At 38.6% G+C, this 24,650-nt stretch overlaps 1 protein-coding gene across 20 annotated transcripts in view; it reads right to left on the bottom strand.

Moving 5' to 3' along the window:
- The window catches only part of LOC106949528 (calcium-activated potassium channel subunit alpha-1-like), a 96,496-nt gene that overhangs the window by 55,080 nt on the left and 16,766 nt on the right, over positions 1-24,650 (bottom strand). For all 20 annotated transcript variants that reach the window (XM_015035813.1, XM_015035820.1, XM_015035817.1 and 17 more), the window contains exons 2-3: positions 24,250-24,393; positions 1,125-1,186 (exon numbers count right to left, since the gene is read on the bottom strand). In XM_015035813.1, the coding sequence (XP_014891299.1) occupies positions 1,125-1,186; positions 24,250-24,393 (206 nt within the window). The remainder of the gene's footprint in view (positions 1-1,124; positions 1,187-24,249; positions 24,394-24,650) is intronic.

The following is a 24,650-nucleotide window of genomic DNA, read 5'->3' as shown; positions in this document are numbered from 1 at the left end:
ATACCGTTTCAGCTGTGAAGAAAGTAAAAACAATTTTAAAAAAAAGAAAAAAAAAAAAAAAAAAAAAAAAACCATCCAACTGCCTAACTTTGGGCTTGTTATGCTGACACACAGTTAGGGGAAAAAAAAAAAAGTCTAAATAAAGACTGAATGAGAACTAAAATGACACGTCTATATTAAAATGTAAGCCACTGATGCTGCAGCATTACCTTTATTCTTAACTAAGGCGTTAACGATGACATGAGGTGAAGACACAGGCTGAAGGTCAGGCTTTATCAGAGAGACTGGGGGGCAAGTTCTGAGAATACAAGGCCACAGGTGGCTTCACTTAGGATGTAACTCTACCTGAGCTTGACAAGATAATGAAATGAGATCATGCCTGCAAAACCACAACAAAATGAGCCCAAGCTCTTTGCTGCCAGTGATCTTATGAAATAAAAATAACCTGTATGCTCGCCGCCAGGACCTTTAAGCCTGATTACGCGAGCTTAAAGCACATTTTCTCCCCTCTGCCACGTTCACGGCGCTCCCAGCAGGAAGGTTCTCCCTCCAGGTCTGATAAAAAGCTTTTATCTTGGTGTGTTTTGCTGCACTTCTTAATGGCACTTCCCGTTGGAGCGGCATCAGGCTGCAGCAACAGTGTGCTGTGGAACATGTGGCTGAAAGGACGTTTTCATTTCCTCTGGTCTGATGAACGACGGCGATTGTTTTGAACAGGAAGTCGGGCATTCCTGCCGGTTTGAAAAGGCCAATCTGGTTATGACGGCAATCGAACAGATTTTTATCAAGGCAGAGACTGCATGTTAGCAGACGCCGCACAACAATTGACCTGAAAAAGCGTCTGATAAAAGCCAAGATGAGATTCAGATAGACAAATAGACTGATTTAACATATACAGCAAACTAAATTATTAGGAAGAGATCATTTTTAGATATCTACTTTTTTTTTTTTTTTTTTTACTTCAGATTGAGAAAGCTCAGCGGATGAGGCAGAAACTCTGCAAGCTTATGATTAAGTCACAACATCTGAGTTAATTTGAGGCCCACCTGCACATCTACTTCTGGGCCAAACCTCAAGCACAGCTTTAAGAGACGTGGTGACAATTCATTAGACGAGGTACTTACTCAGAGGAATCTATGAAGTATATAACAAGGGCTCCGATGCTGAGAACGAACACCAGAACTACCTGGAAAAAAGAGAGAGAAAAACCAGCTTAATAAAATCTGAGATGACATTAGTGGTGATATAATTAACAAAAGAGAATGTCTTTCAAGTGAGCTAGATGTGTGCACATTTTCATAGAGCAAACATCTCAACAAGATGACATCGAAACAGCTGATTCTGTCTGATATCTGCAATTTTGAAGATAAAACAACTTTGAGTAGCTTTTTTTTTATGGTATTAGCACCTTTACCTTCTAAAATATTTATATGCTGCATTACAAAACAACTGACACTTAATTTTAGGGCTTTTTACACATCAATAGATGCTAAAAAAATTATAGAGCGCACTGCACGCTGCACGAGTAAATCTTTAGCTAAGAAAGTCTAATCCACAGAGAAAGAATTTCAGTTCTGAGCAATAGTTGCAGAACTCATCCCTTCCCGTTTACCTGCCAGTAAATAGACACAAAAGAAGCCAGCACATCATGTCGACTGTCGGTAGAAGAAAAGCCCCAGTGACAGAATGTGGCTTCTTGTCGTCAAAGACACAAACAACAAATGAAGGATAAACCTGAGCCTGAGCCTGAAGCCTCGGCGGCCACAGTGGAGCAGACCTGCTATCGCAAGCCTCCGATCACAAACCAAGACATCGTTTTTAATTTGTCACTCTACCTCTTTGTTGCAGGAAGGATGCCAGTGAATGACACCAAAGCGTGGCAGGAGCTCAGAGGCTTTTCAGGGCAGAGTAGGAGGCAAGTTGTGGAGTAAAAACAAGCCAGTCTGAGATTCTCATGATGTGATAATGTTGAGAGAAAATGAACTACTAGTAAATCACGATATGAACGCATAAATGTGTAACAGGACGTAAATGCTTTAATTTAAAACACAGAAGCAATATTTATCAGATGGTTTTTCTATTGTGTGTGTGTATATATATATATATATATATATATATATATATATATATATATATATTCTATTATTGCACACAGTAAAGATTAAATAAGACAGGTTTATTTGCAGAGCTCCATTCATGCACAAAATAATATAAAGTTATTTCATAGAAAAAAGAGGAGCAAAGGTGAAGAAAATTACATCAAAAACAAAAATACATTTAAAAAAATAGTTTTTAGATTAATTAAGGCTTCTGCTCCAGAAACATAAAGTTGCGAGTCAAAAGCGTTGAGCAAAAAAAAAAAAAAAAAGACATCTTTTGGTCACTTTCCTATGGTTCCATACATGTCTATGGTTTTGTGACCAGAAATATCTTGAAACATAAAACATCTTTTGTGTAAATCTAGGAAAAGTAAAGAAGCTTCCTTTTAGCTAGCAGTGCACAGCTAGCTAAAACGACTCCCTGAAACGACTTTAACCTGCAGTGATGGAATGACATGATATTTGAGCAATTTTAAAACTGAACTTTCTGTTAAACCTTTAACATTGGGAACTGGTTCATGTCTGCTGCAAGATAACAAACTTGAGATTCAGGAGTGTCAGTAAGAACAGACAAGGAGTTGTCAGGTAACAGCGCTGACACGATAAGGCTGAAGGTGAAACTTAATTACTGTCATGTATACCGAAGGGAATCCAACTGATCTGTAAGTACAACTAGTTAAAGGTAGAATAAACAGAGAAAAAAGGTAACATATAAAATTATTCAGAGGGGGAAAAAACAAGTTTGAGATGTTTTAATTAATGATAAGTGCACCAGAATCCACACAATAAAGCTGAAAGGTGTTAAGAGGAAAAAGATGGAAGATTATCAGAAATGGTGGACAGAAGGCAAAACTTTTATTTATCTAACTGGAGTTCTATAAAGTTGGTTTAAAACAACTTAATTATAGCAGAGTTACTGACTTTTTATGCTTTGCATTTTATAGACCAGCTGTTACAAAACCAGCTCTCTGTCTTTCAGCTTACAAAACAGATATTTTTAGTCTGTTACATGTGCACCTCCGCCACCTTATTTTTTTTTTTAAATCAAAAGCGGAGCAGCTCAGATATATTGTTCTGAATACACTGTCCTGATTTTCTCCTTCAGACCCAGCTCTAAGGCAGACGACGGCCTGACCTGGAGAGACAAAGCCGTGAACAAAAAGGTTTCTGACGGACAGCAAGACAAATGTTTTACATCCAGAAATACATTACCGGGTTATCACAGCCCCCGTCTGCCTTTCATCTGTTTAGAAATGACACAATGGCCATCTCGAACAAGAAACCAATGGGCATGCATAATGAATAAGGCCAGCCTAATTCATTTCCATGAAGTAAAATTGTATTGTCTGATGGCTGTGTAATGACAAAAACCTTCCGCATGTATTTTTAATCAGCTCCTCTTCTTTGAAAGCCCGCAAATCTCTTTATGTCTTTGCCGTCTCAGTTTAAGGAACTGGAGACGACGTTTGGTGCAACCCTAGAAATGCTAATGCCACCAGCGGACAGAGATCCAGCTGCCGTGGGAAGCAAAGAACAAATGCCACGACAAGCAGCCGTGAATGGGCCCGTCAATCAGGTGTCGGCAGATGGTGCCAGCATGCAACATTCGTTTCGGTCAAATAAACCACGCACCACATCTGTATCTCCGGCCGCCAGCAGACGGCTCCGCCCTGAAGGGGGGCTCAGACTCGCGATTAGGACCAACCGCTGCATAACAACTGAAGAGAGCTGCCAAGACACTCAGCCCAATCTGTAGCCCACTTATTGTTGTCAACACACTCTGCAACCGATGCTGATGGCAATAAGAGAGAGAAGCAAAATGACGTACAGTAAGAGAAAACAGCAATGTTTAGCAAAGGTGATTAGGAACAAGATTATATGTACAAATATTTCAACCCTTAAATGTTGGAAAAGGGCTCCACAGAGGCGCAGTTGGTAGAGCTGTTGCCTTGCAGCAAGAAGGTTCTGGGTTCAATTCCTGGCCCCGGTCTTTCTGCATGGAGTTTGCATGTTCTCCATGTGCATGCGTGGGTTTTCTCTGGGTACTCCGGTTTCCTCCCACAGTCCAAAAACATGTCAGGTTAATTAGCCTCTCCAAATCGCCACTAGGTACGAATGTGTATATGCATGGTTGTTTGTCCTGTGTGTCTCTGTGTTACCCTGCAACAGACTGGCAACCTGTCCAGGATGTACCCCACCTCTCACCCGGAACGTTAGCTGGAGATAGGCACCAGCACCCCTCCCGACCCCACTGAGGGACAAGGGTGTTCAGAAAATGGATGGAAATGTTGGAAAATTTTTATCATGATACAAAGACAAAAATGTATTTATTGTATAATGTATTTATGATTACTAAAAGTTGTTTTCAAATATTTATTTATTTAGCCCCTTTTATAAAACTTTTAGTTATACTGAAATCTCCAAATAAATCCAGTGCACAGTTCAGGCAGGAGTATATTTATATAGAAAAACTATTTTGAGAAAAAAAAAAAAAAAAAACTAACCACATTTAACAAATACATATGCAAGATTTGTGATGGGTAGGAATAAAAGTAAATAAAAAGGTTGCAATTAAGGTTTCCAGCTATTTGTCGTCAGGGTTTAAAATATAAATCTAATCTAAAAGTATCCTGACGCTTTGCCTCGTGGCCTTGAGCTCAACTCTACAAACGTCTACGACAAGATCTACAAATAAAACCGACAAAAGGAAAAGTGAAAAGAGCTTTACTTGTGTGCTAAAAGGTTTTAGCGCAAGTCGTCTAGTTAAAACATACACTTTTGACACATGCCTTTCCAACATGTGAAAGAAAAGAACAATTAATAATTTTCTTTTTCTTTTTTTTTCTTTGGTCTTTCTCAGGATATTTTTTACCCAATGGTTCTGCTTATTATGCACAGGAGTCCACCAGGAGTTCACCAGCAGGTTTCAGGGGCTCGAAAGTCAATCTGCAAATATCAAAGAACCCACTCATGCTTCTCCACTCTTCCTGGAGTGTGACTCACCATTGAGCCTCATGAATAGTCTGCCAAAGTGACAAGGAACTGCATTTAGGCTGGAAAAATCTGTCTCTGCTGAGGGGAACTTGTATTTATGAATTGGAGCTCGATTCCATTTCAGTTTGAACTTTGAGGACAAAGACTGTCACAAAAGAGAAAGGAAAATACTCAATAGAGAACTCTTTTTCCAGAATGCAACCGTTCAACCCCAAAAAGAAGAATTTGCACAAGCTAAGGAAAATGTTGTGAGCTGTAACACTGCTGTGCATAATGAAAGAATGTAAGATGCTAAAGCTGAAAGTGAATGAGTCGACTCATTGTTCCTGTTTGCATATTGGCGCGACTAGCTCCAGCCAAAAGCCATTGCTTTAAATCTTGTGGTGCTGCATAGGATCTTTTTTTATTGTGTATTGCTTATAAAAATTGGTTATCTACTGAGGAAAATTAAGTAGAGGAAACTACTATATGATGATGTACAACACGTCATTTAGCCCTAAAAAGTCACTTCCACTTAATATTTTATATTGAAAGGAAGGTCAAATTACTGATTTACTGTCAAATAGTTAAACACTCTCAGTCATTTAGCTCATACACTGAGAAAGAAATCGCTGTTGCAGCTCATAACTGTGCTGCTCGTAATGATTAGCTGCTAGAGGAGTGTTTGACATGAGTGATTACTGATTGTATTATTACCATGATTCACAGACAGTAGTTTTGTAATGAGAGGGAAGAAACACCTGTTTATTTTCACAAAATTCACCCTTGTTTTTTTTTTTTTTTTTTTTTTCATTTTGTGTATGCAAAAGAGTAGCCACACAATCAGTGACTGCTTACAACTTTACAACAAAACCTTTTGTTGTAAAAGCAAAACCAGTGGCTCAATTATGTTTATCATTTTTAAGACTTAGATTTTCAGGGTCTAAGATATGATAACAATTCATAGCCGCCATAATAAATGTTCCTCTGAAAATACATAGTGTGCCCAGATTTGAGAAAGTAAATTTAAAACCAATCTCTTCTAACTTAAGAGAAAACTATAAACGCATGTCTCCGGGTGATATTTTAATATTGTAGCAGGTTCCCCTATACACCATTAAAGAAACACATGTCAATTTCCTGCAGTGTGTGACCTACTGTTCCTGTTCGGTTGACAGCAGTCTCCTCTGCAGCACACTGGTTTCCGAAATAAAATCACCTCAGGTCTGTCCTGGTGAAAACCAGCCAGCCCATCTGTCTGAGCTAAAATGAACCATAAATTAACTAGTGATGGCGAGCATGTGAAAAAAATGAGGGAAAATAATGAAGAACAGCACGATTATAAACTATTTCAAACCTGCTGATTAAAAACCAAGACTTCTATTTGAAAAGTCAACATCAAGTGAACCAACACTAAAAATATTTCTGCATTAAAAGCCAAACTTGTACGCATTTATTTTCTGCTTTTTTTTTTGTTTTGTTTTGTACAAATTGCACATGTAAATATAAGCTCAACCTTTGACTTTCTTTATTTAAAATAGTGAAAGATTGTGCCTTGAAGAGACAGCTGTGTCTCCCCCTCCCCTCCAGGTCAGACCTGTTCGCTGGCTGTTTCTGTCTGCATGTGGCCCCTTGCCTGTAGTGACAGGCAAACACACAACATGCATACTAATGTGGTCTCAGATAGTCCTGCTGAAGCCTGGCGCCCTCCTCAAGCCTGATCTTAATATAACCTACTCAGCATGTGCTTCATCAACAACGTCCACCTCATCAGCTGGACAGGAAATATGAATGGACTGTCAAAATCACAGCATCGGTGTAACCTTTCCGTTTTTTGTGACACCGAATTGACCCTGATGAGGCCAAACCAGAAACATAGAGCTTTTATAAAACGAACGCAGGAGTCTGGACTAAACCTCCGCACACCATAGACGTTTTCAGGATGAGTTGTTTCATTTCAATCCATTCTTTTTTGACAAAATGCCTAAAAACAGCAGTTTTAACCCTGAATAATATTAGAAAGTTGGTAATGATACAGATATAGAGTTTTAGGAGAAGCAGTTCTATTTATCGTATGGAATATAATAGATGTCAATTTTTAACCTCTAGGCAGTTCTCATCTCTTTCAAAAACCTTAAGTGAACTTCCAACTTTGTTTTCCAAAGCCTTTCCAGCTCTAATGTGTTCTTCTGAAACTCCACTGAAAATCTGCTCTCAGATGGAGATTACTAATTATATCACTGATGAAGTGCAAAATTATTTTTATAGCTAAAAAAAAAAAAAGGAAATTAAAACATTACTTCATCTTCGATTCAGTCAGTATATTGTGTTCATCTATCAAATAAAATCGCAATCTTAATCGCTGATCTTGTAATCTCCTAAGATCTAGGTGTGAATATTTCTTCAAAGGAACGGTACATTTATCAAAGCATCACACTGTTGTGTTGTCAAAACATGTCGCATTCCTTTACAACTGCCAAGATGACCGATACGATTAGATAATGGGCTGCTGTCTGTGACGCCAGCAGCAGAAGGATGACAAGTCGTATATATACAGGAGATGATCAGTAGAAAGGTGGTTGAGTGTGGGTGAAAAATAGCTCATCACGTGTCATCCTGATCATTCTAGAGCTGCTATGACAAAAAGTGATGCACAAATGAGGAGCCGTTCAAGGATGCAGAGAAGAACAGGGTCTATGTGTCACGGTTCTTGACGCTCTAATGGTTTTATCGAGGAGCAGAGACTAATCAGGAGGAAGAAAGAAATGGAAAAATGGGAAGCCTGATACAAACAGAATAAAAAATTTTTGTCATCTTCTTAAAATCCCAGAGCGTAAAAGGTACATTAACTTTACGCTATCAAATGAGATTAACAAACAAAACTGTTCACCAGCTGTATTTCCAGCAGCAGCCGACAAAGAAACCACAAACCTCAGTGGTCGGTGTGATTAAACCCAACTAATCTGACATTATTCAAAGAGCAACATAACAAATCATTTCTCTTATCTCCGAGTAGCCATTTGCAGCTTGCAGAATAAAACGTAATTAAAACATTTCAGTAAAGGAAGCAGTGAAAAGAGGGCGATAAAGCACAACAAAAGGCGACATTTCCTGGGGGGATTCATCACTCAGTCCAACAGCTTTGATCGTTCCATTACAGTAAAGCTGAAAATCAGCTGTTTCCCAGCAAAGAAATTAACCAGCTTGTCTCCAGAAATTCTCCCTAACGACATCATAAGCCCCTCTCTGTGTTCCAGTGTTTGATAAAATTTTGCGCTTTTTTTTTTTTTTTAAACTTCATGTTAATAAAAAAACATTTACAGTTGAGAATCCTATTTATTCTCACGCCTTATTTTTCTATAGGACTATTTAATGTGATACTGGAGATGTTGACTTGGAAGCCATGTTGTGTTTATTTATAGTCATTATAATAGGTGAAATGAAAACAGAGATAAAAACTGAATACATTCCATTTGCTAAACCCGGTCCGATTCAACCACAAATTACTGACATAGCAAAGCAGTTCTAATTATCGTGGCACATGCAAGAAGCATTACGGACGTGAAACCATAAAATAATAGTTGAATTAAACGACGTTTAACTGAAGTCCTAAAAGGGGTGCGTGTTTTAATGTTTTTATCTTTTTTAATCTTTTTCAAAATGTCTTTCTCTTTCTCACTGTTTATTCAATGTCACATGCTGCTTTTATTTGAATTATGTAAAGCACTTTGAAATGCCTTGCTGCTGAAATGTGCTATACAAATAAAATTTGATTGATTGATTGATAAATTATGTTTTAGAAGTTCAAGATAACTAATACACTCCATCCTAAATACCATAATCAACTGGGAAACAATAAATCAAGGCCAAATCATCAAAGTCATTACTGCTTCTAGCCAATCCATCATTGCTGCAGGCTATGAAGTCAATCCATACAGACATTTAACATCTTTATTTTTTTCAAAACTTTTAATTCAAAGTATAAAAATCAGCTATTAATTATTGTGATTTTTTTTAAAAAACTAATAAAAAACATTTACCCCACAAAAACAAAGACATAAATTAACACCAGTTAATGTCAAATTTCTGCATGAACCCAACAGGTGGTGCTTTTATTTTGAAAAACTATTGATGTCCTTGTGGTAACGTCAACAACACTTCAGAATCCCAGACTGTCCACTCCTTTCCTGCGTTGGTTCAGGTTTGCAGGACTGTACTTTGAGGATCATTTTTAAAATGATACGAAACCCAACACTGCATCAACATTTAAAAACCAGTCGCAGTCTGGTGTGGCATAAAATACGCTCTGGTGAAACAGAGGAGACACTGAAACGTTGTCGCTTCAAATCACGTTAACACGTAAAAGCGCTTTACTTTTACTCCTGATCACACGGGACAAGGCTTGCTAAAAGTCATTCAAGTCCCAGACCTCCAGCCCGGGTCGAGTTGAAAGATTTTCATTATGCAACTTAATGCAACTCCAGTCTCAATCCATGGTTCAGTGTTACAATAATGTTTTGGGTTCAGGCAAGAGGAGCAACATTAGCTAATTTTTCTGACAATGGTGTAAATGGTCCCAGTCATCTGCTTGGTTTAGACACTTCTCAGATCGAACACAAATGAATTGGTCTTTAATGTGGTTCTGCAGAACTCTGTGATAGGCTGAGGAAATATTTCATCATTCTGGATCAGGTTTTGCAGTAAACTTGTCCAGGAGCGCCGGAATCGGGAGCGCTCATCTATTCCTTGGCCTTCACAAACCTTCGCACCCTTTGTGCATTTCAATGTTTTAGAGCACAGCCAACAGTGCTGCTGCGATTCAACTCAAACTAAACAATTGTCTTCCGGCAGGAAATCCCTAGAAACCCTCATCAACTCAGTGGGTGTCTGGAGTGGATGAATGTAACAGCCTGCATCGTTTCAGGAAGCTTTCCAGGAGGTGCACATTTGGTAGAGAGTGCATTACCTTAAGCAGGCTTTCATCATCTTCTTTTATCTCGGTGACATTCTCACGATTGAAAAAGTTGGGTTTAAAATACTTTTTCTACTCATCTGTAAAGTAAAAGCCGATAAATCACGATTTTTTTGTCAGACTTCCTTCAGAGCCATGTGCAGCAAACTCCTTATTACTGAACGGTGCAGAGGAAAATTATTCCTGGATTCTACTGATATTTTAGGATTGAATCTGAAATGTTCTAATCTGTAGGTTTCTTTTTGATATATATATATATATATATATATATATATATATACTCCTTCACTACTATATATAGTAGTGAGTAATGACATCACATCTCTTAGAACTATATAGCAGACTATCCATGGTGTTGAATCCAGTGAGTCAAAAATAACCAGTGAATTTTCCAAACAGCTGCTGTCCCCACCGCTCTATGTAGCCGTTTGATTCGCATTTATTTACCAATTAAGTAGCATTTAATAATGACACTTGTGAGCAACTTTTATTCAAAAGCATTGCTTCAAAAGTATATATAAAATTCAGCCGTTGTAAAGCTTTTGTGATTTCAGAAATGAGACCACGATATGGCGTCAGCATCTTACACCTTTAATTTAACTTGGTCGCGTGAATGTGCAAACCCTTAAATTAACACTTTGACAAAGAAACCATCTTGAATTTAATCTTAGCATTTAGTCTTGAATGGAAGCTGAGATTTTAACATGGGTGTGTACATTTTGAGTCACTGTGTAACTAAAATAACATGTTTTTTTCCGTGGCGGTGTAAAAGTGGAGTAAGTGGCACATAGTAAAGTGCTAGCTGTTTTCAATAATAAGGAAAATGCTCATGGGGCTTGAGGGTTGTCTGGAGGGTCTTTTTTAGCCATTTTCACATCCTGATTGACTGCAACCTAATCTGAGCTGCTCAGTCAACTACAAAACGCACAGTGTGGGGCAACAGGCTCCTGCAGGCTTACACTGGGAATCCCAAATGAAAGAAATACAAGGGAAACTATTATGTACTTGTTGCCAGCCACACTCAACAAAAGAACCGAGTTTGCAAACACCCGAGAAAAAAGTAATGCTGAAAAGCTTCTTAGCCGTTGAAAGAGATCCCAAAACATGTTAGCTGCACTAACAAAATATTCAAACTTTATGCTTGCATCACTAGGACGGAGGGAGTTTGGGACTCTTTCAAAATTAAGTCATAAAAAATATCTGCTGAAGAGGCCCGAATGGGTTCACAAGTGTAATAACTTTAGTTTATTTCATACAAAGATTCAGCATTTTCCTGCACCCCGATGAGGCTAAGCCACAAGGTGTCCTGATACTTCAAAGAAAGGAACTCTGTGAGAAACTGAAACAAATAATGCAAGCTCTACAAAAAAGAAAAATAAATAAATAAATAAAAGGAGCCATATTCAGACCTTCCTACAGGATGCGAAGAGGATTAGAGAATCAATTTTTAGTTCCGGCTGCAGTCCAAAAAAAAAAAAAAAAAAAAAAAATTAGCCTTGTCATCATATTTAGTGATGAGCAGGCAGGAGACCTGAAGGAAGAGTAAAAATCAAATACAAGTGCCATTAAATAAATAAGCCTTCAGAGCCTTGCCATGATTTTGTACGCATGCCTCTTTCTGACTGCTTGCTGGGATCGTTATGTCAGGTAATAATTAATTTGTAAAATGGCATGCTCAGATGTGTGCTGCATCCGTTTACTTGCGTCCCGTCATGCTATGCAAATACTGAGAGCATTTTCTCTTCCACAGCGAGAGTAAAACTGATGGTGGAGGTGCAGAGGCCTCTGATGTTTATAGAGCAAATGTGGGATTTGTTCAGAAACGCCCTCGGACTGAACAGGTTCTTCCTGTTGAAGGGGAGGATTTTATCTCCACAGTTGCTACATGCATGGTCGGTATGAGGGATCGCTGTAAAGTCACAAACACAATGCAAGCGATTGCCGTCGCCATGCGCGGAGAAACGAATGCTGCGAGTCAGTGACTCGATGCGATCTGCTGGGTTTCGTTACACAGAAAACTTTTCGAATAAACTGAACTGAATTAACAGCCTCCTCGCCGCTTTGAGGCAGCCAGAAAAGCAGCAAGAAGAAGACCGAGCTCTGTTTGCTCAATGTGTCGCGGGGTCGTGCTTGCCTTCACACTGAAATGAGGCTTCAAAACGTCAGGAAGGTCATGGAGACAATAGGGTGATTTGAAATCAAAGGAAATGGGAGTTTGACATCACACTTGGTAGACACCAACAAACAAACTGTGAAAATACATGCATAGATTTTTTTTTAACTTCTTTTAGCTTCTGAAGGAACAATTAGTCAATTTGGTTTTTACAAACAAGGTTATTAAGAGAAAAACCTTAAGTCTTCACAAGCATGATTTGAAAATTGTTCCAATCCTGTTTTAAAAGAAAACTGGCTGATAAATACTTCATGCAAATAATGGTTTTAAACCCAAGACAACTTTATTGTCTGCACAAATGATTACCAATTTAAAAATTAGGAGCTATTATGAGTTGGGAATGGAACATTTTCAAAGTTCTCTAAGTGGATTGTTGCAGCAAAAACAGAAAGATTTATCCCAGTAAATGAATAAGTACAAGGAGAACTAAATAAAACATGCTTCAATCAAATTATTTTTCGCTGAAATTCGGGTGATTAAAGGTCAGGTCTGCTCTAAGTCGACTCACATGAGTCACATTTTTCTTGTTTGTTTCACAAATTTGAAAACATGTTCTGAGACGTCTGCCCTCTGCAGGACTTTTAGGTCTGCGGTCATCCAGGCTTACAGATCTATACAAATGCAAACCAATGCACATGAAATCTGTTAAATCTGTCAGTTTATGTCATAATCTTTACAAATAAATGCTTGAAAATGAAAAGATTTATGCCTCCAACAAGTTTTCTTCCAGGTGGGCCGTGTATTTAGCTGAATTGCCCAGAGCATGGTGTTACCTATACCAACTTAGTTTTCTTTTCTCTTCTTTTAAGAGGGTGTGGTGTATTTAGATCATGTACGATGTAAATGTTTCTTGTCTGGTGTGTTCCTAGGCCTCGATGGTGCTGGTGACAGTAAAGGAAATGTCCTGTATTGGGGGTATCAAGGTAAAAGGGGGCTGAATGCAAATGCACGTGACATTTTTAAGGATTTTATTTGTAAAAAAAAAAAAAAAAAAAAAGTGTTGTAGGTGCAAGTATTCTTTTTCTTCCACTTCCCAATGATATGCTGCTTAAAGTCCCAACAAACACAGAAATGCATGGTTGTAAGATGACAAAATGTGCAAAAAAGTTTGAAAGTTTAGCAAAGCAGTGCAGTTCTCTTCCATTTTAAGTTATTATTTATTTTAATTGTCTTTTAGTTGCAAAAGGTTAAAAGAATTAGACCAACAACGGTCAGTCGTTCAAATATGTGCCTATACTTTCTTATGAATAGATTCTAAATATGCATTTACTTTAACTAGCCATTACCTTCTTGAAGACAGTAGTAGCCTGACGTTTGTCTTGTGACTGCGGCCATATTGCTCTTATATTCAAATAACAGCGATGACTAAAGCACTCAGAAACCAGATCCTCCACTAAACCTTTGACGGTACTCAGTTTGTGTTTCATGTTGTATAGGTTGCACTGCAGCCACCTACAGCCTGAAACAGGATACTTTGTTTGTTTGACAACGACCTCCGTACATTGCGGGCGATCTGATCCATCAGTGCAGGCGATGTCCGCATGGAGCTCTGAAAACGGTGCCGCTTACCCTTGAACCCGTTTGGGTCAAGCCCGCCGGATCCTCATTCATGCGACTCCAGCTTGCATGCCTATTTAAGATTCTCTTTGCGTTTTGCAGACTCTTTCATGTGGCGCAATTGGATAATTCTCATTAGACCAAAGCTGCATGTTCTGCCCTTCTCTCTAAATATGAGACTTAAACTTTTTACACAACAGCTTTCGTTATTATTCAGATATTAAAATGCTGCACAATCAGAACACGCAGAGCGGAGCTCCAAATCCATCAGTGGCTTAGCCGTGATTTAAGCCACCCCTGGAAGCATCCCAAAAACTCTCACAGCGAGGCGTAAAGAGCTTACTGTGGGACGGGAGGGGGAAGGATGTTTCCACCCACAACAGCCACCACCCCCCTCTCTCTGCTGAAGTATCAGAATCCAGCTGACTTATCACAAATGACAGACGTGCAATGAAAAATAAATATATTCATGTTTTTGTCTCTGATATTCGAAACCGTGAGAGAAAACAATGGTGACGTCTCACCTAACGGGTCCTTTGTATTAAAATGTAGATGCTTTGTAAATGAGAGCTAAGGTCGCTCTAGACGGAGCTAAGGTCCATCGTTTAGGCTGATGGGGTCCAAAAGAAATCTCACAAGCATCTATTCGTATTTTCAAATGATAATAATGATATTTTCAATATTATTAAACTTTTACTCAATTTAACTGATATTCAATTCAAATAAGCTGAAGAGAATTTGCGTCGTGACGTCACACATCAAGCACGTGAACGCGCATAACTTTTTCTCCACAGTGACAAAAGAAGCACCGACTGTGGCTGCAGAAGTTTTATATAAACAGTGAAATCATGTGCCTCATTGTGAGTATTCAAATGTCTCAAGTGAGCTTCCTGAGGAGTCTACTGTCATGAGGTTTTGGACGGCTTCCCATGGAGGTTTTGATATTGATCCTGAGGCTGAATTCACGCTCTACCGCCACACTGGAGACTAGAATTACAAGAGCCACTTCAGCCAAAGTTTTGAAATCAGATCACTTGTCCAACTGACGTGACCAGAAGTCAGCAAGGCTCGCTCTCTGAACGAGGGGGTTCCTGATCCTGCAAGCACTCGTCAGCGGGAGAAAACCGCAACATGCGCTCCTCCTGCACTGGGTTTTCAAAATGCATCTTTAAAGGTTTGTTTCATTTTCTCTAAGCAGTACAACATAAAGCTTGCTTGGTATCACGTATCATTCAAGTGTTACCTCAACTGAACCTTTTTTTCAGTGTGAGGGGTTAAAAGATTAAGATTTGCTACAGATTATTGTACAACATTTTTATCTACAATGGAGTTCGTTTCATGGCAACCAAGAAGTTCATCTCATCAATCTCTTCACAAAATGGGATTAAAAACATTTGGGCAAGTCCTTTTTGAACACAAAAGCAAGAATTTGTGGCTTGTGGACTCTTAGTCCAGTTAACATAGTCAACTGTCATAGCTTCTCTATTTTTTGTTGACTAATACATTCCTCTCCAAAAACAGAGACCTCTGCTAACAGAATTCACCTAAAATTATACGGAAGTATAGTAAAAGTAAAATAAATCCACTTTCAATTCTAGATTTTTTTTCGTCTTAATGTTTCTTTCAATAAATGCTAAAATGGTGGAACCTGTGGTGTGTACCTCTAAATAGTGTAAATAGCTAGCGTTAGCTTTAAACAATTACAAGTCCTTATAAACCTGATCATTTATGCAGTAAAACTACTGAACTGAAATCAATACTTTCCTTCTTGTTTTGTGGATCTAATGCCAAAATGTCAACTCTCCTGCTGGTTCCTGTGTGAACCTACGTTCTCATTTCTGCGTAAAGATTGCCATCTGTGTTTTCTGGTAATCTCCGAAGAATGTAACTCCAAGTGCTTCTTCTTAACCTCTATAAATATTATTTCAAACATAGACTCACCCAACAATAACATATGGTTAGATCCTTGTAAGCACACGAAAAAGACCAATAGTTTTTTAACCCCGCGATCGGTTCCAACACGTGTTCTTTGAAAACACGAGTCTGGAAAAGTCTGGAGTTTTCACAGAGTTCCACTTAATTTATTCCCTTTTATAGGTAATACAAACATTTCCCAACTATCTTTTAGCAGACATTTTTACACAAGACAGACTTTATAGAAAAACCAAAGTCAGCAAGGAAGGAATGAAGGAAAGGAGGGAAGGTCGTGTAAAGGAACCTTGGATCCAGGAATCTGACTGATACGAGGAAAAGCCCCTTGCTTTCAATCCAGAGAGTCATGTTAAGTCTAGTTTGTTTCTCTTTTGAGAAAAACAGAGTTCAGAGAATGACAACTTCTGCGTTTGCCTTTTTGTGGAGTGGTGAATGATTTAAAAAAAAAAACAATTCTTTGGTTTTGACTCCAGAAAGAGAACAGACACAGCCAAATGACTCGAGCTTCACATGTCTTTTTTTTTTCCAGAAAGGCCATGGCAAAACAAACCTGACAGCTGCTGTCTTCTGAAAATAGCGGCAGACACAGTGTAGAGGCGGGCGACGAGATTCTGCCGCGTTGTTCGTTCTGTTGTAAGGGGGTGTCAGTTCCACACACAATCCTTCTGGCAACTGAACCCACAGGTGGCAAACACCGACCCGTCTTTCTGACACGGCCACAAGCGAGTTGAAAGAATATTAGTTACGTACAACATTCAATCGTCATTAACTCGAGCCATGATACCAGATAAAATGTCAAGCAAAAGAAAAAGAAAAAAAAAAAGAAAAAAACACGGCTGCACACGGTGGAAAACATGCAAAAAACGAAGCAATAACAGAGGGTGAAGTGTGGACATCAATTCAAAGTTGAGCTACACATTTTTTATCCAAGAGGCAGGAAAGTGTTTACAATTTCTCCTTTCCTTTCCCCCCCACCCACTGCATGTAACGGCTCAGTGTTTGTTCCTCAAAGGTCCTCTGGCCGTCTGTTGGAATGACTTTCTGCCCCCCTCATTACTTGCTGTGTGTGTGTGAGTGATCCAAAGTGCCATTATGCCGTGCTGACAGAGGTCAAGGTGGAAGTTTGCTTTTTCAGTAAGCCAAGTCGGCTCAAACGGGACGATCTGCATCATCGATTCATCCACTACAACACTTAACGCTTGTCCAAACGCTACACGTGGGGAAACATCTATGTAGTTTTCCACATGCCAGGAGTGACTGTCGGTATAAATTTAGCTGTAAATACCTTTCTGAATGAGATTGGGTTGAGCTAAAACTATAGATATCTGCATCAACGTTATATTTTTTCTCCAAATTAGTTTTGAGGTCATTGCCGTGCAACTAGGCTCCTACTCTGCTGCTAGTGTTTGCTTCCTCGATAACGGGAATGTTTTTTTTTTTTGTTTGTTGTTTTTTTTGAAATCTGCAATTTCTGTGTGAACTCTGACCGGTTTCCATAGTCTCGCTAATGAAAAGCGCCCTTGCAACATGATGTTTCAAACACAATTTTCCAACTGTGGGGATAATGTGGTGTCCAGCAAAATTCAAGGAACATTTGTATTTGTAACAGAAATGAAGCTACAAAGAGGTGGACTCAATTTAAGAATTTCTGACCTGTAAATTTAATTTGTTTACTGGATTGTGAGAATAGAGAATAGATGACGCACTTTTCTGATTTTATTTGGTTAAAAACTTTAAAAATCCTCTATAACTTTTCTTTAATTTTCTAACTATGCTTGTGTTGTTCTATCAAGTAAAATCTCCCCCCAAAGTACTTTAAAATGCGGTCTTGTAGCGTGACAGAAAAAAACTCTCACTACGTCATAAATTCTGAGGGGAAAGAGGTTCCCCTAACCTCATTTAATAAATTGCCATATTTGGTACCAAGTTATGATTTTGAGAAAACAATTACGACTGGCTATCAGGATCTTTTATCTAAAGCATCTCAAAAACCAGAGACCAGATTGCAATGTAGGGATTGAGGTCAAGTGGGTATCAGAGCAACATTCATGGAGTCACCAGAGTTGGCAACAACAGTGAGTTCTGTGCTACTGTTCCACTGTCTGCCTAAGTACGGCTGAGTAATTTTATTTTTATGAAAAGATTCCATCCGATTAAGAAAAGTAGTTACTGTGGTAAAAGGAAAAAAAAAAAAAAAAAAAACACTGTTGAACCTTAGTTTAGTGTGCAAAGACTGCAAATCCAGTATGATCAGAATGCATCTCTCTGCTTTTCCATTAATAGAAACTCGTTCTTTGGCCAGAATAAAAGCTCGGTGACATTCCTTCCCCCACCCCCCCCCCCAGCAGACGTCCAGAGGCAAGCACACGTGGACTAAATGTCACTCAGCGGGATTCCGTCATTTAGGAAAAATCGTGTTTTCTTGCAGAATTTCCCAAACCCGGCCTCATTTTCTCACACATACGTCAAGCATATGAATTCCTAAAAGCAGACCCTCAGTGGCAAAATAAACAGATAGACACAGTTACAACAGACCTGGAGATCAAAATCACCTGTTCAGGCTACAGGACAAGAGCTTGTGAGCTGAGCAAACATCGGTGTAATGAGATTCGTGATAAATAGGAAGGGTGGTCTGTCATGTTAAAGCGGCTGGGGGGGGCGGGAGAGAGGAAAACGCAATAATACATAAACTGACAGATGGGATCTTTCTGTGTCCCCAATCTGGGGTAAACTAAGGTCTTATACGCTCATCATGCTGCTGATTTGAAATGTACAGGCCTGAACTGTTCAATTTTATTCGAGTGTTTGGGAGGCAGAGTTCTGACCTCCTGCAAACAGACGTCACAGAACTAAAAAGGTCACCAGGAAGTGTCCTCGCTGCTAATCAAACACACCTAAAGGGAAGGTCTGATCTTTTATAATCTACTGAGAAGTAAGGTCGACTGGGGAAATCAACATCAGGCCTCTGGGATGCTCTCGGGGCAGCGCGCACCTGCCTGTCACTCAACATTCACTGTCGGAGGTAAACACCTGCGTTTACAATACCGCTCATTTATTTGTGGCACAGTGTGTGTACTCACATTTGGTTGTAATGAGTCATGCTGCACTGTTGCTTCAGCTTGACATAATGTAAAAAACAAAATAAACTAAATTTGGAAAATCCTCATGAACAAAAACGGTTACACACATGGCTGAAGGTTTCAGCATTGACAAAATTCTGTTTTGTGACTTTAACATGTTTCCTGCACTATAAGCTTTGTGACTCCTCTGGCATGCTGGATGTAAATTTCAGGGCCAAATCCTGACTAATGGAGATCCCTTCTTGTTTTTTATTACTTATCAAAGTTGATCACAATGTGCTGCTGAGGTTAATGGTCTCTTTGTACTTAAAAGTGACTAACTTTTAAGTAAAAAATCCAGTCTTTTACCGAGTCAAATTAAAAGTAGATTTTGAATAAAAATATAGATACCCTTAGAGATTAAGCAGGTATTAAACATACCTTTCATTAAACCTACATTTTTTAATTAAAATCTTTTTTTTATACGATATAAATATTCCAATCTTAAATGTCTCACACTTCCTGTTTTAATTCTTCCCACACTAAACTCACTCATCCATGCTCCACTTGCTTTGAACAATCTTCCTCCCAGTTCTTGGAAATGTTATTTTATGCTCCAGCATTAACAGCTAATTTCTCTGGAAATAAAGGACGACACCCAGCCCCCAAGAGACAACAACAACACTGCACCAAGCTTTCCACTCACCACACTGCATGTTGGCATCTATCAGACTCCTGGACAGAGAAGAGTGATTCGTCTCTCGAGAGATGACATCTCTTCCACTTTAGTCCAATTTCTAGAGTTCTTTACACCACTGCATCCAGCGGTTTGCACTGATATTTGTTTGGTTGTAGCTGTTTGGCCAGTCCATTAATACTTGGAGCTTACCTTAAGTCTGGAAGCCTGTGGCCATTATCTCTGCAGAAAATATCATGTGCAGACAGTTGATGACTGCTTTGCACTAGAAAGCGGCCACTGTGCTGCGGTTACATCAAGTGCATTAAATGAATTCACGCCCACTTGCTGCCAAAATTAAGTAAGCTCTGCATTGGCAGCACATAATTTGGCAGCACAGTCGTCAACCAGGAAAAGACCGCCCCGATCCTGATTCAGGACTCCTCGACTCCCTGAGGTCTCCTTTACTGCGAGCTTCTCACTCTGAAGCTCTCGGCGATCCAGAACACCGAGCATCACTTTTCTGTTTTACATCAGTCAGCAAGCTAATATCTTTAGCAGGGTCAGACATGTTTATGACATCAGAGTAGCAGAATTAAATCAGGTTTGTGAAAATACAAATAAAGCAACTATGTTTTTGTTGAACAAAAAAAAACCTTTTAATATAATGAAATGCTTTGCAAATAATTTCACGTGCATCGGACCACTTTACCCCATACTCAAAGTGCACCGTCAACACACGCACACAAAACCCCGCAATATTTGTGTTGCTGACAAGATTTTGGCTTTGACTTTTAGTCTAGAACAGATGTGGTTTAAACATTAATGAGATTTTCAACTGTTACACAATATCTGGAAAGACTGAATGGAAGTTTGAGCTGACGTTTTGGGATTTTGTCATTAGTTTTCGCATTTGTCGCTGGGAAAGTTTATCAGTCATTATGATTTATGGTCATTTGGGAACAAACGGTTGCCTGTGGAGTGCAGGTGCAGTTCAAAATTTAGAAGATCATTAAAAAGTTAATTCATCTCAACAATTCAACTCCAACAGTGAAACTCATTTTTTAGAAAACTCACTCCACTCAGAGAGAGAGAGAGACGCATACCAAGAGCTTGTTTCTGTTACAGCAAATCAAAAAGCCAAAATTCCAGTTTCGGTTTCAGGAAGGGAGAAAAGAAGGAAAGACACAGAGGAGGTGAAAATATGAAAGGACAAAAGAACAGAAGGAAATAAGAAAAAAAAGACAATGAGAAGAAAATGAAGACGGAAGTCAAAATCTAAAAATACTTCCATACTCATTTATTTCCTATGCTTCTCAAGGCTTGGAAAATAATTCAATCAAATGCCATAGGAAACCTCCAAAACTTGGTTAAATAACTGTGATATCGCTGTACTTGACTGACCAGCAAGATTAGCAGATCAGTCCTCCACAGACAATACCTGGGCTATTTTCAAAAACAATAGAGAATGTCTCCAATAATGGACATTGCATTGGTTTCATTAATCCTAGCAGAACCACATTACGATTGTCTCCACGCAACGTCGCATTGATGAAGTAATTACCGCATCATCCTCTGTACAGTACACAGACAAGCACAATGTTTTCGTCGGCTGTAAGCCATAAACAGATAAAAACAAGTAAAAGTGCTCTGTGATATGAATCTATACACATTAGGTTTTACTTCTCTTTTTTTTTTTTACTCGATCGCTAGAATAAATAAACTTATCAGGTGTTTATTAAGCTGCACCTGTGACACCCTAAGCTCAAGGGACATTTCTACATGAGAGTAGCTGAAAACAGTCGGGTATCATTTTCTCTGTTCAGACCTGGTGTTATCATGTGTCCAAGGTGAGCCAACCCCATGTAGAAAGCTTTAGTTACATGTGTTCACACCTGGCATTACAATGCATTCTGAGTGACCATTTATAAATTGGCGGGATCAGATTTATTACGACTACGCGAGCTTCTCGGCGCAAACAAACAAAGCACTGCTATGTTTTATTCCCTCCTATTTTGTATGTTTAATTGCTGAGAGAGAGAGCTTTTCAAAAGCAACTAAACTGTTTGATTTAATTTGTTTTCTATTCTCTCATTATTTACTTCTATTAAACTTTGTGTTTGATTAAAATAGCAAAATACTACAATTATCTAAATGAGTGATTTCACACAAGAGAGGAAGGGTTAAAGACATAAAAAAAGGACTGATGAGCACAAAGGAAGGAAGGAAACAATAAAATGCCAGAAAAAAGAAGGAAAGAATTGAGAGAAAGGAAGAAGCAAGAGAGGAAAGATATAGGACACAAGGGGAAAAAAAAGGAAATTCAAATATCAAAAGAGGAATCAAGCCTGGAAATACAAAAACTTTCAATACAATTATTTCCATGCTTATCCAGATCTGGAAAATACTGAATAATCCTGAAGTGTACAGACTTTACAAATGTGTGTATTAACCAGATTAGAAATTAATCATTATGCTCATTAAACTTCAACTGACAAACAGAACTGATACTCAAAAAATGATCCCTCTCAAAATCTTATTTTTATACCAAATAGGCAAACGGTGGCTTAAGTTGCTTGCAAACATCAAGGAAAGGTATTTAAGATGCTGTAATAGCAGAATAACAAACACACAGAAGGACGCATGGAGACAACACAGCCAGATTATACTATTCCCCCTTTTACTTGAGCCAGCTTGCTTGTACTTCCCCAATACAACTGCCTCTCAGATGGCCTGAAAATAGGCTTTAATGTGTGCCCTAAAAAGGCAGAAAGAGAAAACACACATCTGCTGTGTTTAGGTAAGCTGCAGTTGCTATGGCTACAGATGAGCACTAGCTAAACAGTTGTGTGTCAAGCCGTCGTTGAACCAGAGCGCTTGAGCTTCACATGCACACATTTGCTCACACAGAGATGCTCGAATTGAGATAAGCTTTTATTTTCAGAAAAATACGTTAATATAATGAACACTAAGCTTAAGCAAAATTTCCATCGGCTTAAGCAGCCCCAGAATTTGGGTCCCGCAGCACTTCTGCTAACAAGATCAACCTAAGCACATGCTATACAATAATCAATGTAGGCATATTGCATTTCTATGTAACGGGCAAAAGCTCATCTAAATGATAACAATATTTTCTACCTCAAAAACACCCAGCTCCAACTCTAAGCAGCTTTATGAAAAAACATAATTAGATGCTAATTACTTTTTAGTAGTACTTCACTCTTATATTGTTTCAAAAACCATTGTTATTAGTTACAGATAATATTTATAGCAAGATATAAGTTGGGGGGTAAAAATGGAAAATAAAAAAAAATGAGAGAGAAATTTGTAACTGCACGTATTTGTTGATAAAATTCACCTGGAATTTTATCAGCTAATACCTCTTCAAAATGTCTATGCCTTTATATATATATATATATATATATATATATATATATATATATATATATATATATAAAATTTGGTACAGTTAGTGGTCAGAACATGTACTGTGAATTGCTAGAGGGTCTGACTTTCAATTGCATGCTTTCAAAGAAAATCCACATTGTACAACGTATTCTACAATAATTTATTATTTTGTATTTTTACTGTGTGCCATATGTATGTGTTCTTACTCAGTAATACAAATGTTGATTTTTAGACCGCTGCAGTATTGTCTGGAATATTACCTTTCTTTTGATACAAGAACCAGTTAAATGCACCTTGTAGTTCCTGAGATTCGTTTTGGGGTTGTCATTTTTGAGAACTCTCCAAAAAACAAGTCATAAAAAAAGAGGTTTGGTGTTCAAGGGGTTTAAAATTAGTTGTTGCTTTAGCAGATTATTGCACAAATGAGTCCCTTAATGAGGAAATTATCTTCTCAAAACAACACTTCCAGATAACATAAAGAGTGTGAAAATCATGATCTATTAAAATACTTATCCAGTAAATATTCCATATTATATGTTTGTAATGAACATTCTTCCTTAGTAGTCATAGATTTTACTTTTCATTTTAACATTTTATAAACTATAATATTCTGTAACAGTGGTGTGTACTTCTTGCCCGCCGTTAAAGAGCAACAACTTCCGTGTGCATGCCAAAAAAATAAATGCTGCACCACATTTAAAAAGACAGAGAGAAATTGGGATCAGGACTGAAGCACTGCGGCAAATCTTGGCATGGCGCTCCCACTTATGCCATTTTATATCATCACCCGTGAGTCTTCCAGTGCCAAGCGTTTATGGCCAAAATCATCAAACACCTTCAAGATTAAATTATGACATTCAGCTTCTTAACTAGACATCACCAAAAAGGTTTGTTTGGTTTTTTTTCCCAGCCAAAAATTAAACTCAGGATAGTTTCTTGCAATGCAATATAAAGATAACAAGATCAAGTCGTGGCGCCACAAAAACAGTTTGACAAACCAGGCAGTATCATATCACAGATGCAATTTTGAAACTACGTCCTTCAAAGCAAATATATCTGTTTATTTCTGCTGTCTGCAGACTTTATGGAGGGTATGACCTTAATGCACTCCTTAAATCTCTTTCCTGGCAAACAAGATATACAAGTCAACAGTTCACAGGATAAAAAAAATAAATAAATTAAAAGCATGTCCAGTTTGCTCACCTAGAGCCCAGGCACAGCATTATCTTATGATAATCGTGATTTCTAGCGAACCAAAAACACAGCAAGGAACCCAACAGTGGCAGGTCGTCACAACAAAATCCAGGGGTGATAGTGATTACCTGTCAACAGCCATTTGAATAACCAAGCAACAGTCTGCTCCTGAAGTGACAAAAGGTGCTGGAAGAGTGTGAACTCACCAGGACTCTCCCCGTCAGCGTCTGGGCGGATATCATGACTCCGGCCCAGTCTTTCACCGACGTCATCCAGCCCACCTCGCTCGCCGCAGCGTCCTCTTTGTCCGTACGCTTAATGCCATCGCCCGTCGTGATCCGGTGTACATCCTGAAAGGAGATGCACCGTTAGGACTTCACCACTGAATTTGAAAACTTATAATAAAAAAAAAAACATGCAATAGAAACCATCTCAAGGAAAAGCAATCTGCTGTTTTTGGTCATTTTTCCACTAATGCTATGCTGGTTTATGTAATGTTGCATGCGGTTCTTTTAGTCGTCCCCTCTGTGAAAACCAGGCAGTGTGAACGAACGTGCATTTCAGCACACTTCAAATCAATCCTACATCAGATGTTCTATTCTCAAAT

Source organism: Poecilia latipinna, unplaced genomic scaffold, assembly GCF_001443285.1.
Source record: "Poecilia latipinna isolate Pla-1442-1.1 unplaced genomic scaffold, P_latipinna-1.0 Scaffold349, whole genome shotgun sequence".
NCBI classification, from domain to species: Eukaryota; Metazoa; Chordata; class Actinopteri; order Cyprinodontiformes; family Poeciliidae; genus Poecilia; species Poecilia latipinna.
This window is presented reverse-complemented; position numbering and strand designations above follow the sequence as displayed.